Source organism: Eptatretus burgeri, chromosome 19, assembly GCF_056783735.1.
Source record: "Eptatretus burgeri isolate ZD-2024b chromosome 19, Ebu_testis_v1, whole genome shotgun sequence".
Taxonomy (NCBI): Eukaryota; Metazoa; Chordata; class Myxini; order Myxiniformes; family Myxinidae; genus Eptatretus; species Eptatretus burgeri.
The window spans coordinates 2587387-2606245 of NC_140979.1; the positions used below are offsets into that span (position 1 = coordinate 2587387).

Sequence of the window (18859 nt, forward strand, 5' to 3'; positions counted from 1 at the left end):
CTTTGTACGACGGAGGATGCCCTGTCGGCAGCTGCCTTTGGAGGCCAACTCTGAAATGTGTTTGCCGAAGAAAGATCATGGCTGAGAGTGAGAACCAGGAGTTTGAATGACTGAACTTCCTCAGGAGGATTGTGAAGAAGGTTGATAGGGTTTGCCAGACGGTCCTTTCAGAGAGAGATAATGAGAGTGTGAGATTTGTCAGGATTGAAAGACATATTCTGTGTGTTTGACCGGCTTGTGATTTTGTCAAGGTCTGAAGAGAGGGAAGGGGCTGCAGCCTTCCTGTAAGAAGGATGAGGGATGTGACAGAAGAGGGTGAAGTCATCAGCAAATACATAAAGAGGATTTTCCAGAGAGAGAGAGAGAGATCGTTGATGAAGATCAGTAATGGGACTGGGCGCAGAACACTCCCTTGGGGCACTGCAGCCTCGACAGGGAGTGGAGATGAAGGGATTCTGTTGAGAGGCACATGTTGGCTCCGAGAGTGGAGGAAGTCACGAAACCAGATGCGGAGTTGGCCTTGGATTCCATTGGCAGAGAATTTGGAGAGTCGGTCAGGATGCCAGACTACATCAAAAGCTCGAGATATGTCCAGAGAGACGGTTCTAATCTCATGTCAATATTGTCCAGGTTTGCAGTGGTCAGCAGGTCATCCTGTAGTATTGTAGGGCAGACATATTTGCCTTTTTCAAATAGGTCTATGACTGTATTCGCTGCTTCGGTGGATAGTTAAATGATTCTGCAATGAGACTGTCAAACCTTCTTCGAAAAGGATATCAACAACATCACGTTTCCTCGTTTTGGTGTGAATTCGAATACCCATATATACAGGGAGCAGTGGCTCTCGAGCCACATTGTTATGTAAAGCTATACTATCTGATCTTCCTCGTTTAATCGAATTGAAGACAATTGGTTGTGATTATGTCGAGCCAATGCTACTCACATCGTCCTTGTTCTCCGTCTGAGTCTTCATGTGGGGAACACCAAAGATCCTTTGGATCAAAGAAATGAGAGGCTGGAATATTGTCATACATCCACAAAGGATCATTTGGATCATAGGAATGAAAGGCTGGAATATTGTCATACATCCACCAAGGATCCTTTGGATCATAGGAATGAGAGGCTGGAATATAGTCATACATCCACCAAGGATCCTTTGGATCAAAGCAATGAGAGGCTGGAATATTGTTATACGTCCACCAAGGATCCCATGGATCAAATGAATGAGTGGCTGGAATATTGTCACACATCCACCAAGGTTCATTTGGATCAAAGCAATGATCGTCTGGAAAATTGTCATACATCCACCAAGGATCCTTTGGATCAAAGCAATGAGAGGCTGGAATATTGTCATACATCCACCAAGGATCCTTTGGATCATATGAATGAGTGGCTGGAATATTGTCACACATCCACTAAGGTTCATTTGGATCATAGGAATGAAAGGCCGGAATATTGGCATACATCCACCAAGGATCCTTTGGATCATAGGAATGATAGGCTGGAATATTGTCATACGTCCACCAAGGATCCTTTGGATCAAAGCAATGAGAGGCTGGAATATTGTCATACATCCACAAAGGATCCTTTGGATCATAGGAATGAGAGGCTGGAATATTGTCATATGTCCACCAAGGATCCCATGGATCACAGGAATGAGAGGCTGGAATATTGTCACACATCCACCAAGGATCCTTTGGATCAAAGCAATGAGAGGCTGGAATATTGTCATACAGGAAGTGATGAGTGAAAATCGGGTGTTTGGGTTAATTAAAACACCCCTTTTGATGATAATTAAAGGCCTTATTTAATTATATCCTTTATCAGGTGCCATCCTCGGCCACCTCGTTCTCTGGGGTCTTAAGGCATTTCCTGGGTTACCTTGCTGGGGTCTGTGATGATTCGCCTGTCTCCGTTGTCACTGATTCGCCATCAAGCGATGAAACCGGTCGTGCAGCTGAGGGGTGTGTAGCATTGGGATTCTCTTGTGTGTACTCTTTGTGAATGTCTTTCCAGCTGTGGAGGAACTCTGGGAAGGGTTTGAAACAGCAAATGGCTTACTTTGAGTGGCCTTTCATGGTTGCTTTATGCAGCTTCTTCGGCTGGAAGAGCATCGGCTGGAGGAGCATCGGAGGATTCGATTAATTTTTGTATTTATTTATATATTCATGTACTCACTGACACACAGACCAATTGCAATAGCTTCTCATGAGGCTCTTAGATACGGCGAATTAAAGATTTTATTAATGACCAAAAGCCAACTTTGTGGACCATAATACTTAGTGATTGTATAAATGATTTCTTTCCATGATTATTCCTGATTGGATTGTTTTGCGATAGTGTGGAAACTCCTTGTTCTTGCCAGGTGGATGTCCAACAACTTGTTGTATTTTCCGTGTGTTCGCCAGATCGTTTCATGGCTTCCTGAATGAACTAAAACTCGGAGCTGATCGATGAGGACTTTGTGCTGCTGATATCCCACCAGGTTGGGGAAAATGCCTCTGAAAGCACCGATGTACCTGAAGACCTCACAGCTGCAGAAGCGAAGGAAGCAGCGACACCTTCACGATGTGCTCACATCAGACCTGATCAGCCAACCGCTCGGAGACCTCAAACACCTGACGCACCTGGAGAGAAGACTGAGCACCGAGGAGGTCCCTCTCTTCACGGACGTTTTCCTCCTTGAGCAGTGGACCAATGGCCCGTTGTCTCCCTGCTCACCCACTGCCTTCGCGGCCTCGGACGGCTTTCGTACTTGCTGCCCTGTGCTTAAGAATGCTATCTCTTTGCCTGTCATCGATGCTCCGCAAGCGCTCGTCCTGCCTCATCTCTCACCTCACCTTTACTGTGAACCTCATCAATCAGAAACAATTGTGCCGATTCGTCATTTGACCGCTTCAGAGATGAGGGTTTCAACCAAGGACGACTGTAAGGAGGGTGAAGAGGAGAAGCAAGAAGTAGATGTCACTGGACTTTGTCAAGGATTCAGAAAGATGAGGACCCTACCACTCCTCCCAACATCATCCATGAGTTTTGAGGATGAAGCCAAAAATGGACAGAGAAGAAGGTTGAAGGTGATGACCGAGGAGATCTTCGACTCGAATTCGGGGCCATGTCGTGAGCACTCTCATGCTGAACCAAAGAACAGGCCTCGTTCAAATCGTGACCTGATCTCTGGTACTGTTCAAAATGGGAAACAAAACATTGACGGAAAGTCTGCAGTTCCAGAACCTTTGAGGAAAAACAAGACTCTTGAAAGGGTTTCAGCAACTTTGAGGAAATACCTGCTCCCTTCACGGCCAGCCAAAGCAGCCAGGTACTTCACTCCCCGTCATTCTCTAAACAAACTCAGACAAGTGGAGGAGGACACCTGTTCGAGGCCGATGTCATCATTTAACGGCAAAAAGTACTTTTCCTTGACTGGAGGGGATGAAATGTCCACCTTTTCATCCTCATCACTTGAAAATCTCGACATGAACAATGACCAGACATCAAAACGCCTTTCTTGTCCTCCATCTTTTATCCGAAGCCCAGACGTGCATCCCAAGGTCCATCTCAGCCCAAGGCCTGATCTCGGTCCATCGCCGGATCTCGGTCCATCGCTTTTTGAGGAAGTGATGGGCGAATTGGCAAATAGTTGGGGAACAAAATAGAGTTGTTATTCTTTACGTGGTCGGTACTTCCCTGTACTCGGTATATAAGAGAAGAAAGTTGCTTTGTTATTGTTTTTGATTTTTGGCGAAACGACTCGCCATTGACATTGACATTCAGTTGATGTCAATGACAATGATCTTTCCTGTCCTGATCTTCTATATCCCCTGACAACTGTACCTAAAGAGATGACGTCACAGTTGCCTTTTGTTTGTTTAAATAATTTCGATGCATCAGTAGTTGTCCTCCGTCCACGTCACAGGACTTGACCTCAGATGTTTGGGCAGTTTGGAATCAAAGTGAATCAAATGGACGTCGTATTGTCAAAGTGTCTGGTCCTCTTTTCCCTTCCTTCCCACACGTCCACCTTTGCGGTGCTCCAAAAGGTCGTCTTACTCCCTTCACAGGGTCCTTTGATGGCCATTTAACAGTCGTTATCGTTGGTTGTCGTTTCCCTTGTACAACATCGTTTGTGTTTCCTTCACACAATGCTCCTTGTACAGATCATTGATTGAATAAATTGATCATTTAACTGATCGGTGGACACGTAATAATTCCCTCCTCACCATCCCCCAACCCCTCTCTCCTCCCGGTGTTTGACCCCTGCCTGATGGAGGGGGTATCGACACCACATTTCGCTCCGGGAGGTAGCGGGTATCACTAGCACGTACTTTTAAATACCAATTTGCTGTTTCACACTGAGTAACTGGGTAATGGCTTCAAACAGCATCTCCCCAAAAAGATTTTTCCCAAAGATACAGGCAAGAAGCTCTTCGGGAAGTGGTTTTCCACAAGTGCGATTGAGCTCGGCTACTGGCAAATTGAAGAAAGGTTTGGATGAACTGGACAAAGAGATTGCTGCAACAATCGGATTTGAGACTTCCAGAAGACACGATCCAGCCACCTCCGAGTTATCCAGGTGTGTTGTCAGAGTGGGTGAGATTCGTGAAATCCGATGTGACATCAGTGATGTAAAAATCATCCCGAGTTTCGCAGTAAATACAATCATACACAAGAATCAGGAAAACAGATTTCTGCGAATATCAGTAATGATCAAGATAATCAAAAGCGCATTTGTTTATTGGAGCAGGAGATCAGGAGATCATTTCTCTGCTCAGGGAAACAAAAAGCAAAGGATGGATGAGTTTGAGGCCATGTGAGGAGGAGAGAGGCACCTGGTGGTGGCTGCTGCCATTTGGTATCCACACCTGCAGTCAGGAAGGGGAGAGGTGGTTATTATCATATTTCGCTGAACCATGAAGACAGCCATAAACCGGCCAGATTGATGGAGAACACTGAGTGCAGGGGGGTTCGAGTTTCAAGGATGCAGTGAGTTATGATTGGGTCACTGGGATGACACGTCGACATGAAATCCAGGTCGTTGATCTTCCCAATACGTACCGGTACTGCGGTTTGTCTTCACCGGTGTCTTCAACCTGTCGCCAAATTCAAAGTCACTGTCTGAGGCACAAATGGTTGTTTGGGTCCAGTGTTCCAAGAGAAAGGATCATTTCATTTGTTCCACTTCTGTGACTTGGTTTACGTTTTAGCTCCGGGAAGCTTATGGGATGGCGCGTCGTCCGTCCGTCACTCCGTCCACAAATCATTGCAACTTCCTCTCCGAAACGACAAATCGATTTCGACGAAACTTGAACACAACCTTCATCACCCTGTACGTACCAATGTTTGTTCATGGCATTAAAAAACTCGACATTTAAGGGGGTCGACATGGGGGTAGCCCCCCAAACTAGGCATTTGGAATATTGGATGGAATTCCAGCTCCCGCCCGTCATCGGTGACGGTCATTGCAGCTCCCGCCGAGCCGGAGGTCAGGGCTGATGAAGCGGGGGCTTCATGGAGGCGAGCCGAGGAGATGGAGGCTGGGCCGGAGGTCAGGTCTGATGAAGCGGAGGCGGAGAGCGAGCCGAGGAGGTGGAGGCCGAGCCCAGAGTGAGGTCTGATAAAGCAGAGATGGAGTGCGAACCGAGGAGGTGGAGGCTGGGCCGGGGGTCAGGGCTGATGAAGCGGAGGCAAAGATGGAGCCGAAGAGGTGGAGGCCGCGCCCGGGGTCAGGTCCGATGAACCGGAGGCCGCATCCGAGCCGAGGAAGTGGAGGCCTGGCAGGAGGTCAGGGCTGATGAAGTGGAAGTGGAGAAAGAGCCGAGGAGGTGGAGGCCGAGCCCGGGGTCAGGTCTGATGAAGCAGAGACGGAGACCGAGCTGAGGAGGTGGACGCCGAGCCCGGGATGTGGGCTGATGAAACGGAGAGTGAGTCCAAGCGGAAGAGGTAAAGATTTTTGAAGAAATTTACTAAGTCGGCCATTTTGACCCACTGAAGGTCACGTGACCGAAATGAGCTTTGCGATCTTTGTTTCCAGTCAGGAGAGCAACGTTGCTGCCAAATTTCAGCCGGATCGGCCCAGCTGTTTGGCTGGAGAAGTCACAGTCGGAGACGAGATGGACAGACGAATGGTGATGACACCTTATCTGGAATTTATATTTCAGATCAGCTCATCATGTTGAATTGTAATGTTGAAGCGTACAAAGTATTAAAAAGCATTCTCAAAATCGGTGACATTGGATTTCCAATTGTTTCTGTCACTAAAAGTCCTTCCATGTTGGTTCAATTCTAATTTCAGATTCTAAATCAGCATCTTCGACTTCGTGTGACACACATACATTTACCCCAGTGGCAAATTTGTTGTTTTTCAGTGTTATGTGTCGCCCACCAGGAATTTCACGACATGTTACATCGTGGGATCAGGAGAGCATCGTGCAGCAGTTGGTCTTCATGACCACACGTGATCCCCAAAAAGACACCTGGGGGTTGGCATTCTCACTGGAATTACCAATCCTGAAACAACCAGACTGTTCCATCTTCTCCAACGTCGACTTCGTTCGTGCACACCATCAGATTCCCGTGGATCCAGACGGACTTCCCAACAATGTCTCAAACGTGTCTGCAGAGGTAAAGGAATCAAATCAGAGCTGTGTCTGTGTCTGCAAAGAGAAGAGGCCAAATTAAATAGTCTTCAACGTGCAATGGTTCCCAACCTACATAGTCTCTGTGGATTTTGGGTTACGGGAGGTGGTGGTCATGGCACACAATGGAAGGAGGAAGTAACGCATTTCCCGTGTCCCGTTAAACCATGCATGGGGCTGTGTGAACACAAATACTGACGACATAACTATCTTGGGAACCGACGTGCTTGGATGTGTGCTCACCCGGGGGTCCGATTCGCAGAACCGTCACAATATGTTCCCTCTTAACCTTGCTGTGGACCCGAAATGCCTGAACACCTGACTGTGAACAATGGTGGTGTTGCTGATGTTGAGGAAACATTTGAGACATCTGGAGCAAGAGTAATTCGTCGTCGGTCTGAAGCCATTTGCAAGCTGCAGCAGAAAAGTCATTCTTTTTCTCCCAACCATTAGTGGCGGGACTTGCGGAGCCATTTTGGGGCCTTCAACAGTCTGAGAATGTGCAATTGAAATCATTCAGCTTCACTCGCAACTGATCAAACCCACTGGCACTCAGATTTGTTCACTCACAGTTTGAAGAGTTGATTTTGCATTGACAGACACACAAAATGCAGGATAAAGTTTCCTGATCATTAAAATTGTCTTCACAATCAACAGAATCGTTTTGTGCAAAAACAGCAACAGTCACTGCCGAAAGATGAACACGAAGAAAATTCTCTGGAACAAGTGTTCTCCATTGTTTAAGTGCATAATTCAATTGAAATGAAACAAATATTTTTAAAGTTTAACGAAGATAAAATTTGTTCGGAAGTTTACCGCCGTTGATGCAGCATCTTTTACACCACCTTTTTGAGCACATGAAATTAGTTTTTCATGCCTGTTGTTTGTGTCCTTTGTAACATCATGAAAAACAGTGAGTTGCCTGCTTGGAATTGTTTTCAATTTTGTTTCACTGCCATACAGGCGGACAGAGAAAAACAATTACTCTCTTTGTGCAGCACAATAGGGACGACATTCCAGACAATTTGACAAATTCAGAGCCAAATTTAGTGCTAAACTCCAGGTTCGGTTTCCGATTCATGGTTCTCCAGTGTTCTTTAAAGTGTGTTCCAACTGGGACCTCTTCTCAATTGCCCAGAACTGATCGTTTGGGCAAAGAGATGTTTGTCAGGACGTTAAAGTTGTCTCACAAGATCAACCATCCCGTGCCTCCGTCCGTGCCTCCATCCATCTGTTGGGACCAGACTCTGTGCAGAGCGTCGGTGCTGCAGAAGCAGTGGCCGTACTAATAGGTGAGAGCACGAAGAGAAAGGTGAAGCAGGTAAAAGAGGCTGGAGGAGTTGCTTTGTTTAAAAACTACACCAACTATAAGCCAACACTTCAAGGAGAAAGAAAAACGACGCACGAAGACGATGGCAACACAGCTTCGGGCTCAGCAGACGGGGCTGCTGGCAATGTAGAACAAGCGGCTTAAGCACTCAAGCAAGCACAACAGGACCGACCACGTGACCACATCACATGACCAAGGAGGACGAACCCGGATGTACGATGCATGCCCAATAACTTACCAAGTTTTAATGCACAAACTTATTTTACCAGATCACGCAGGAAACAGACACAGAGAGAGCAGACAATCGACCAAGGATGATGATTAACATAAACAACTGGGAGAAAAGTAATAATTTGTCTTATGTCATAAATATATATATAATATACAAAATATAATGTTTTAACAACCTAAAAACCCACCAAAGTTCCCCTGAACAACTCCTATCGTGAGTCCTTCCTGTCCAACCACCAACGTACACATAACTGGACAGTGGTTTGGCCAATGGAGGAAAATACAAACTTGGAGTGACATTTTATGACCCCCTCCCCCCTCCCCCCTCTCCCCGAACTAGTGAAAGTAAATAAATGGAAAAGATTTGGTTTGTGTCTTGGATGACAAATGAACTGGTAGATCAGAGAGCAGCAGCACAGGCATGCTGGGCCAAATGACCTTCTGTGTTCAAATTCTCCTCCACGAGCCTCGATCTTACACACCAAATAAATAAATAAATGTTGTGTTTTTGGCCGCGTCTCGCGGAGTGAACGCTGGCTCTAAGAGAGCTCCGCATTGTTGTTGTTCTTCTTCTGGTGAAGATAAAACCTTTATGACTCGGCTCTTTTATATTGTGGAGGAAATAATTATATTAATTTATTCTAAATTGTTATTGTGCTGGTGTTCTATAGATTTAAGTTTTATGCTATAAGTCGAATTGGCTATCAGTGCCCCCTTCGCTTGTTGGCCAAGAGTCGTTTGCCCTAAATGTTGATAAAATGTCTTGTTGTGGAGCGGTGTGACCTGGGCTGATAACAGCAAAACTTTTGCCGAGAAATGTACGTCGTGTGCTTCTTACCTAGAAGACACGTACTGCAGTTAGGGTTAACAACCCCCTCCACTCTCCCATGAAAGTATAAAATGCCTTGAAATGTAATCTTGTTTTAGTGCAAGCACGCGTGATGTATGGCGTCTCAGTGGCTTGTACTCCTTGGGACTGACCAACTACCAAGTAATAATTAAACTCTCTGATGTAATGTACTTAAGCTGTGGAAAGTGAATTAATCGGGTTGGTTTTATGGTTAATTAAAAGAGGAAGTTTAAATAAAATATAACCAAATAATATTCCAACAAATGGGGGTTCTGTTTGTTCGTTGTGTGAAGTGTACGAGGGATACATTTAAAACCGAGTCGGCTCGACGTTAAGCCCTGAAAGTTAAATGAGATTCCACAATCAACCAGCAAGGATTTCTACAACGATCACTACGAGGTTCAAGGTGAAAAATCCACATCACCCCCGAGGAGAAGATGCAAATTGAAATCGGCTACCCCCAAAAAAAACAATTCGCTATTTTCTAAGTTCGTGACCTTATGACCTTGACCTTGGGACGACAATGAAAAATCGAGCTCCGTGGGGCTATGCAGGTGCCATTGGGCTAACCAAATACCGAAACCCCTGCCAGATTCGACAAACACCCTTGGAGAAGATGAAACTTGAAATCGGCTACTCCCTAAAAACACATGTTTTTTGGGCGTGGATCCGCCCATAATGGGCGAACCACGTCCATTCTCAGGAAAACACAACGAGATCATGATATAAACCTCCCACCGAAATTTTATCAGGATCAGATCAAAACCCACGTGGCTATGCTCGGGACAGACAGACAGACAGACAGACAGACAAGCCGGAAGGCAGACATAGGTAGTCGGCCGTTGCTAGGCAACGGAGGGGACCATAGCAACGGTTCTTTCTCACACATAACTAGGACATACCATGAACCTGCCATACCAGTTTCATGTATATCTGACTCATAGTTTCTGAGATATAACGAACTTCGTTTTTTTTATTGTTTTCGACCAGGGTTCATTCAAAGTCTATCTTCTCCGACAGTTTTCATAGGATCCGGCTGGAATTTTTTGACAATATGGCTGAATGTAATGCCCACAGTCGCTCGTGGCCCGATTTTTGATTTTCGAAAAAATAATTTTTTTAAGATTTTTCAAAAATTTCAAAGTCCCGTTGCTAGGCAACGGTCGTGCCCATAGCAACGGTTCTCATTTGCACACAACTAGGTCATGGTATGAACCTACCAACCAAGTTTAATCGAAATCGCAATTGTATTAACTGAAATCGCCATTGTATTAACTGAAATCGCCATTTTAAATACTGATAATAAGGGGAGAACAAAATCTCAAATCTCAAAGAAAAAAATTTTTGAAAAAAAAAAAATTTTTCGACATCGACGACTCAACAGACAGACAGACAAACATCTCGACGGAAATACTGATAAAAAGGAGAGATCAAATTTCCCAAAAAAATTTTGAACATTTTTTTTTTCGACTGGATCGACTACCCAACAGACGCACACACAACAATAACGAATATAGTGGTCACTTTTTTTTTTCGTGAAAATATTTTTTCGTGAACCAATATGAGATGCAGACTTGGCACATTCATCAACACTGTTTGAGGAAACCGGAAGTGATGTAAGAACGACGGTGATGTTGCCACAAGGTGAGCAGAGGCTTGATCTCCATTTAATATTATTATTATAGTTCAGATTGGCTTCTGAGTTTTAATATTAATGACGTCGTTATTTCGAATTTTAATGGTTTGGTAGTTTTTGCCGAAACACCATCAATTAATGAGTTTTCCTGTTTTGTCGGTCACGTGACCGAGCGGCGCGAATCTGTCGATGAGAAACGGTGAATATATCGTGATCACGTGATTTGTTTTTCCGGAATACTTCAGGTTCTCTCCTCGTGTTCCTCACAGTCTCCTGTGGTGAGGACGATGCGCGATGATCCGAGATCTCTCGGGCGAAGATCACAAAGCGAACACCCCGGGATCCACGAACGGCTTCGATGGAGGAAACACGGTCGATCCCGGAGTCCGTCCCTCACACAGCGGGTCCGTGGTCGGTTCACCCGAGGATGAGGAGTCCGGACCCGGTACGTGACGTTCTCTCCGTGACGACATCTTGTGGTTCCTGGATGTTTCCTTTTCACGGATTGTTTGTGTTTCAGATGGTGTTGTGGAGGTGAAGATCGAGTCCGAGTTCGTCGATGATTCGTTCCCTCCACACGAAGGTTCGAACCACAAACTCATTCCCTCCACCACCGAAGGTGAAGGATCACGAGATCCCAACGAGTTGTGGACGGATTCGGATGAACCTCGGTGGACACGTTGGTTGGGTTCGTGTAGTAAATCCCTGCCGTTGTTAGTTGAATCACCTTGTTGTCCTTTGTGAATGAATGTGATTGTTAAACTGTTAAACGTTAAACTGTCCTCACATCCATTAAAATACCGAGTACGAGAACACGGAACGGATCAGAACACAACAGAACAAAAGGAACGGGAGAGAGGGGGGGAAACACCAACAGGAGAGAAAGAGGGGGAAACACCAACAGCAGAGAGAGGGGGAAACACCAACAGCAGAGAGAGGGGGAAACACCAACAGCAGAGAGAGGGGGAAACACCAACAGCAGAGAAAGAGGGGGAAACACCAACAGCAGAGAGAAGGGGAAACAACAACAGGAGAGAGAGGGGGAAACACCAACAGCAGAGAGAGGGGGAAACACCAACAGCAGAGAGAGGGGGAAACAACAACAGGAGAGAGAGGGGGAAATACCAACAGCAGAGAGAGAGGGGGAAACACCAACAGCAGAGAGAGGGGGAAACACCAACAGGAGAGAGGGGGAAACACCAACAGCAGAGAGAGGGAGAAACACCAACAGGAGAGAGGGGGAAACACCAACAGCAGAGAGAGGGGGAAACACCAACAGCAGAGAGAGGGGGAAACACCAACAGCAGAGAGAGGGGGAAACACCAACAGCAGAGAGAGAGGGGGAAACACCAACAGCAGAGAGAGAGGGGGAAACACCAACAGCAGAGAGAGAGGGGGAAACACCAACAACAGAGAGAGAGGGGGAAACACCAACAGCAGAGAGAGGGGGAAACACCAACAACAGAGTCCGAAGGCCAAGACAGAGGGCGGTGGACAATGGGTGTGCGTAGGAATTGGGTGGACAAGATGCATGCAGAAGGAAACTCTCAGGAGGGAAAGTTGAAATTTGGAAGGAGGACGGGGTGTGGTGGGGTTAACGAGGGTAGACAAGATCATGGTTGTGGATGGGGGATGATTTGAGATAGTGGGGAACAGCTGTCTTCAACAACTGGAGGGAAGAAGGAGATTTAAGAGAATGTCGATGTTGGTTACACAGGCAGGGAAAAACGAGGAACAAATGAGTGGAGGTGAGCAGCAATCCTGGATTGAGGCAGTTCCACCAGAAGGTCAGGCCGGATTAGATCTGTGACTTGCTACAGGGACCACGTAAACCTGTAATAACCTGTTTCATGGTCGGGTTGTCAGTGACTAAACCGTCTCTCCCACCAAGTTTTCTTGTGAGAGTTCCCTGAAGATATCTGCTGGTCGAAGCGAGAGCGGTCGATGATGTTATCATCAAATAAAAAAGACCCTCTCCCCCACCAGGTTTCCCGGTGATGAGGGTGTATGATATGGACAGTCAGCAGAATTATAAACAAAACCTGTCACAGGGCGGAGGAGTTCCTTGTGAGCCAACGGCCATCCATATCTCGTCCTCCTACAGATGGGTTACTTTTTAGGAGGTTTGTGGCAGAATTTTCACTCCGGCCACCGAAAAAACCCTTCATTCCGCAAAACCCACAAATGCAAAGAAATGGAGAGCGCCTCTGATGCTGCTGGCCTTCGCAGGGCAACTCGCCAGATGATGGGATTGGGGCAAAGCCTTTTTTTTTTTTTTTTTTTTTGTATACCTTGGTCGAGGCTCGTTTGAGAGCTAACACACAACTCACAGCAAGGAGGCATGAGACAAGAGGGGCGGGAGTGGAAGGGACAAAACATTGGGGAACAGACACAGGTGAACTGTGGAAGGGAGAGGGATGGGGATGGGACGGGGAACATGGCGAGGAGAAGATGGACATTACAGGGACTTTCAGGAAGGAAAGCAGGAGAATTGAAGGAAGTGGGCTTGGGTGGATTATCGGGGGTAGAAAAGATCGAGGATTTGGATGGGGGAAGATAAGAGGTGGTGGTGAACAGCTGTTTTGAAAGCCTGGAGGGAAGAATGGGAAAGAATAGAGTGAGGAAGTTTATTCCAAAGGCGGGAAAAAAGAGGAATGAAAGAGTGAAGATGAGCAGTGATTCGTGATTTTGGTAGTTTTACCAGAAGGGGGTTGTTGGCGGACCTTGAGCGCCCTGTGGAAATGTGGTTGGGACAAATCGCAGAGAGAGCAGGGGGGGCAAGGCTGGAGAGGAGTCGGTAGAAGACAGAAAGACCACCGACCAACCTGCGGTGATTGAGTGAGAGGCCCAAAGACTCAGCTTCATTGCGGGAGATGCCAATGATCTTAAAAGCCCTTGTTTCGACAGCGTGAAGTCGAGAAAGATGGGAGGCAGGAGCACCAGCCCAGAGGGGAGAGCAGTACTCCATCAGGCTACGGACAAAAGCTTTGTAAGTGGTCAGGAGCTCAAGAGGGCCGAGGAAGGACTTTGCACGACGGAGGATTCCCAGTCGGCGACTGGCTTTTGAGGCAAGGTTGGAAATGTGACTTTCCCAGGAAAGGTCATGGCAGATAGTGAGACCCAGAAGCTTGAAAGAAAAGACTTCTTCCAGAGGATTGTTGAGAAAGTGGATGGGGGGGTTTTGTAAACGGTCCTTTCGAAGAGACATAGTGAGAGTGTGAGATTTGTCTGGATTGAAAGACATGTTCCACTTGTTGGACCAGTTTGTGATTTTATCCAGATCTGCAGTGAGCGAAGAAGCTGCTGCTTGCCGGGCTGAGGGATGACAGATGGTACGGCAGAGGGTGGAGTCGTCGGCAAAGAGAAATAGAGGATTTTCCAGAGAGTCCGAGAGATCATTGATGAAAACCAGAAAAAGAACAGGGCCCAGAACGCTACCTTGAGGAACTCCAGCCTGCACAGGAAGAGGGGATGAAAGAACTCCATTTAGGGCCACACGTTGACTGCGACAGGAGAGGAAGTCTGCGAGCCATGAGTGGAGATGGCCTTGAATACCATGGGAAGAGAGTTTGGTGAGTAGGGCAGGGTGCCAGACTGTGTCAAAAGCACGTGATATGTCCAGGGATACGGCTCGGATTTCCTGTCTGGCATTGAGGACCTCCATCCATTGATGGGAGAGCAGTAGCAGCATATCCAGGGTAGAGTGACCTGGTCTGAAACCAAATTGATGATTGGAAATCAAGCCATTGGAGAAGAGGAAGGATTTCATGTCTGAAGCGATGATGGATTCCATAACCTTGCTGATGATTGGGAGAAGGCTGATTGGTCTGTAGTTATAGGGATCTGTTTTTGCACCTTTTTTATGCAGGGCAGTGATGTTAGCAGATTTCCAAGCAGATGGCAGATGACCTTGGGAAAATGAGAGGGTGAATAGAACAGAGAGAGGGTGAGCAAGAGCAGAAGAGCAGGCTTTGAGGACACGTGGGCTGATGCCGTCTGGACCGGTTGCAGAATCTGACTCGAGGTTTGAAAGCAAGCTCTCCACCTTGTCAGGAGAAAAGGATACAGAGTCCAGGGACAGTTGGGTGCGACTGGGTAAAGTGGGTAGAGATAGTGATGGGTTTAGGACACAAGATTTAGCTGCAAACACCGAGTTTAGACATTCAGCTTTGGGACCCCCACTCCTTGATGATAGGAGGAAAAGCACAGATGTGAGTGTATGTGTGTGTGTGTGTGTGTGTGTGTGTGTGTGTGTGTGTGTGTGTGTGTGTGTGTGTGTGTGTGTGTGTGTGTGTGTGTGTGTGTGTGTGTGTTTGGTTACCTTTCCTTCTCTCGTTCCTTGTCTTTCTCACTCTCATTTTACTCTCTCTCTCTCTCTCTTTCTCTTCATTCTGTATTTCTTGCCTTTTTCTTTCTCTCTCTCTCTCGTCTCCTCTCTTCCCTTCGCTCAAATTTTTTGATCCAATTGGAGTACATTGTGTTTTCTGTGTTAAATATTTCATTCTGAAAGGGATTTATTGATCCTCTTTGTGAATTGCCATTGCAGAGAAACAAATGAAAAAGGATTCTTGTTCCAAGTGTTCGCCGTTGGTCGACACTGAAGTTTCCTTCAATCATCACGTGACACGGACTCTTTGTCATTGCGCTGATAAACTTATTGGTGTGTCCAACAACAACAAGAAGAACAGTTCTCTCAACATCCTGAAAGAGAACGTCGATGGAAGTCAGAAACCACACAAGTGTTCTGTGTGTTTGAAAGAATTTAATCGTTCATCAAATTTAAATCGACATCAAAAAATACATACAGGTGTGAAACCCTTCGAGTGTTCAACGTGCAGTCAGGCATTTACTCAATCATCAGATTTACACAAACATCAACAAATACATACAGGTGTGAAGTCCTACACGTGTTCTGTGTGTGTGAAGGCCTTTAGTCGATTATCAGGTTTATATCAACATCAAAAATTACATACAGGTGTGAAACCCTACAAGTGTTCTGTGTGTGTGAAGGCCTTTAGTCGATTATCAGGTTTATATCAACATCAAAAAATACATACAGGTGTGAAACCCTACAAGTGTTCTGTGTGTGTGAAGGCCTTTACTCAATCATCAAGTTTAAACAAACATCAAAAAATACATTCAGGTATGAAACCCTACAAGTGTTCTGTGTGCAGTAAGGCCTTCACTCAATCATCAGGTTTATATCATCATCAAAAAATACATTCAGGTGTGAAGTCCTACAAGTGTTCTGTGTGTGTGAAGGCCTTTACTCAATCATCAAGTTTAAACAAACATCAAAAAATACATTCAGGTGTGAAACCCTACAAGTGTTCAACGTGCAATAAGGCCTTCACTCAATCATCAGGTTTATATCATCATCAAAAAATACATTCAGGTGTGAAGTCCTACAAGTGTTCTGTGTGTGTGAAGGCCTTTAGTCGATTATCAAGTTTATATCAACATCAAAAAATACATTCAGGTGTGAAACCCTACAAGTGTTCTGTGTGTGTGAAGGCCTTTTTTCGCTTATCAAATTTAAATGAACATCAAAAAATACATTCAGGTGTGAAACCCTACAAGTGTTCTGTGTGTGTGAAGGCCTTTACTCAACCATCAAGTTTAAACAAACATCAAAAAATACATTCAGGTGTGAAACCCTACAAGTGTTCTGTGTGTGTGAAGGCCTTTACTCAACCATCAAGTTTAAACAAACATCAAAAAATACATACAGGTGTGAAACCCGACCTGTGTTCTGTGTGTGTGAAGGCCTTTTTTCGATTATCAAATTTAAATGAACATCAAAAAATAAATTCAGGTGTGAAGTCCCACAAGTGTTCAACGTGTCGTAAGGCCTTTACTCAATCATCAAGTTTGTATCAACATCAAAATATACATTCATGTGTGAAGTCCTGAAAGTGCTCAACGTGCGGTCAGGCCTTCACTCAGTTCTCAAGTTCATAGAAACATCAAAGAATCCCGATAAAAGTTAAACCGTTCAAGTGTTCTGTGTTCTGAATATCACGAGGCACCGGAAGCAGATATTGAACTCGTGTACAAATTGAAAAGGACAACATTCCTGAAGGAGTTGTGAGTAACAGTGACTTTGGCCTAAATAATGACGATATGATGTTCAATGATCAAAATCTCACACTAAACCCAGAATTATGAAAACATGATGCCAATAGTAGAGAAATCTAACAATTGGACTCGACACATGTTCCAAAAGCAGGTTGTTATGTAAAACAAGTTAATTTTGTTTTCATTCATCTTTGTTTTGTTTTTATTAAACTGTTTTTGAATTCATCGATGATTCTTGTGATTAATAAATGATTCTTGCATGGAAGTACGAGTCGTCGAAGTTCGAAGTGGTTCCTCTGCCCCAAGCTGTGTTCCATTGGTGGGTATCTTTCTATTTCTCCACCAAGCAACCAACCAACACTGGTCATTGCTCTGTCACAAAGTGTGGAAATCTCAAAACCGAGCCTGAACTTGTGGAATCGAACTTGTATCAGTCGGTTAAGGAACAATACAATAATGTCGATAGCAAAAGGAGAGAACTCAAGTGTCTGGATGGAATACTTTACTCGTGAGAGACGTGAGCATTCTACCGGGATAAAAACTATGATAAAGAAGCTTAGAAGTCTTATCGAGACGATTTCTGAGAGTAAGAGGAATAAAAATCAGGTAGGGGAGAAAAAGAGCAGGGGGGTGGGGGCAAGGAAGTGAAAGCAGACGTGCTGTGGTGCATTAATTACGATTCAACTCTAATCAAAATCCTGCATGGATTAACAGTGAAGATAGAAACAAAATAATGTCTGAAATCCATTTTCCTCCAGTCATACCATAAATCCCACTCAGAGACAAACACTGGCCAGACACGTTTGGACACAAACACCACCGGACGCATCAGGAGTCAAACACTCTTTTGGAGATCAACTCCTGTCCGGAGACAAACACTGCCTGAACACTCCTGGAGCCAATCTGTATGGAGACAAACACCACCCGAACACGTCCAGAGACAAACACCGCCCAGACACAATCATCGCCACGACGCATCCTCTGACAAACACCGACCCGACACATCCGGAGATAAACACCACTCTGATGCGTCTGGACTTAAACTCCCGTTCAGACATAAACACTGCTCAACACGTTCGGAGACAAATTGTCCGGAGGCACGCCGTTCAGAGAGAAACTTCTTCCCTTCCCCTTGGGAGACAAACACTGCCTGGACACATTCGGAGAAAAACACCGCCCGGAGGCAAGCCGTTTGGAGAGAAACTCCTTCCCTTCCCGTAAACAAGATTTCAGGTCTACTGGATGAACATTGACAATTTTATGCAAACTTGACCTTTTCTGATCTTTGACCTAAAAACTAGAAGAAAAAAAATAAACAGAAAAAGAAGGCAAAGAATAGACAGAAAAAAACCGATCAATAAAAACCCAGTCAGAAACCAGAAAAAAAAACATTTTAAAATCCTGAAAAATACAAAAAAAAAGAATCAGAAGAAACAAAAACCAGAAACAAACAGAAAAAAAGACCAGAAAAAAATCCTGAAAAAAACAGGGTCTTCATTCACTATTTTTGGGGGATGCTGAACCATGCCTTGACTTTGATCAGGCCACAACGATTTCTCAACCACAAAATTTTCTTTCAATTTCTTCACTCATTATCGAATGGGTGATCATCACAGCTACGAATCGCTGAGTACATGACAATGCTTTTAAACACCCGGAGACACCAGCGTTCGTGACTCTATTTAATTTCCGCCCGTATCATCACCTCAAAAATTTCAAATTTAGCCGAATTACAAAATCTAAGATCCAGAATTGAACTTAAAGGCAGTTCCGACTGCAAGAAAAGTTTCCGTTTGTCCAATTTGAACAAGTTTGATATTCCGGGCGTCTCCGGAGGTGTGTGTTTAACACGACGGGTCAGTGATAGCGAATCGCTTGTCAACTCGCCACCTCCTTGGGAAAGGCACTGTGAGATCGTCCAAGGGTTGGTGCACAAACATCGACGTACGCCCTGCCTGGGAAACACCAGGATGGCAGTTTATCGCCGAGTCAAGATTAAAACTCACGATGGACAGTCTTTTACACTGAGAGCTCCATTACAGAGGAAGAATCAGTAAACCAATAGGAGGTAGATTTAATCAGACTGCACACCAAGATGTTCA

The 18859-nt window shown here is 45.3% G+C and overlaps 2 protein-coding genes across 17 annotated transcripts in view; both read left to right on the top strand.

Moving 5' to 3' along the window:
- The window catches only part of LOC147008424 (uncharacterized), a 33251-nt gene extending 29064 nt beyond the window's left edge, over positions 1 to 4187 (top strand). For all 11 annotated transcript variants that reach the window (XM_085864947.1, XM_085864939.1, XM_085864940.1 and 8 more), the window contains one exon: positions 2409 to 4187. In XM_085864947.1, the coding sequence (XP_085721073.1) occupies positions 2409 to 2432 (24 nt within the window). In that variant the 3' untranslated portion in view covers positions 2433 to 4187. The remainder of the gene's footprint in view (positions 1 to 2408) is intronic.
- A 6678-nt stretch (positions 4188 to 10865) lies between these two features.
- Positions 10866 to 17763, top strand: LOC147008425 (uncharacterized). 6 transcript variants are annotated; one of them, XM_085864867.1, is made up of 4 exons: positions 10866 to 11124; positions 11200 to 11367; positions 15226 to 16158; positions 16243 to 17757. In XM_085864867.1, exons 1-4 carry the CDS (start codon positions 10974 to 10976, stop codon positions 16590 to 16592), a joined length of 1602 nt encoding a protein of 533 aa, XP_085720993.1. In that variant the 5' UTR covers positions 10866 to 10973; the 3' UTR covers positions 16593 to 17757. The 6 variants fall into 6 exon arrangements, with proteins under 6 accessions (XP_085720993.1, XP_085720992.1, XP_085720991.1 ...); XM_085864866.1 differs by having other exon boundaries at positions 11200 to 11298; positions 15226 to 17757; XM_085864865.1 differs by having other exon boundaries at positions 10867 to 11124; positions 15226 to 17756.
- The last annotated feature ends 1096 nt before the right edge of the window (positions 17764 to 18859 follow it).

What these genes read in the sequence shown, in the direction of transcription:
- LOC147008425 (XM_085864865.1), top strand. Translation starts at nt 10,974, where the DNA reads ATGATCCGAGATCTCTCGGGCGAAGATCACAAAGCGAACACCCCGGGA. An exon ending in GGATGAGGAGTCCGGACCCG is followed by an intron (nt 11,125 to 11,199) that starts GTACGTGACGTT and finishes TTTGTGTTTCAG; the next exon opens with ATGGTGTTGTGGAGGTGAAG. An exon ending in TCGGTGGACACGTTGGTTGG is followed by an intron (nt 11,368 to 15,225) that starts GTTCGTGTAGTA and finishes TTGCCATTGCAG; the next exon opens with AGAAACAAATGAAAAAGGAT.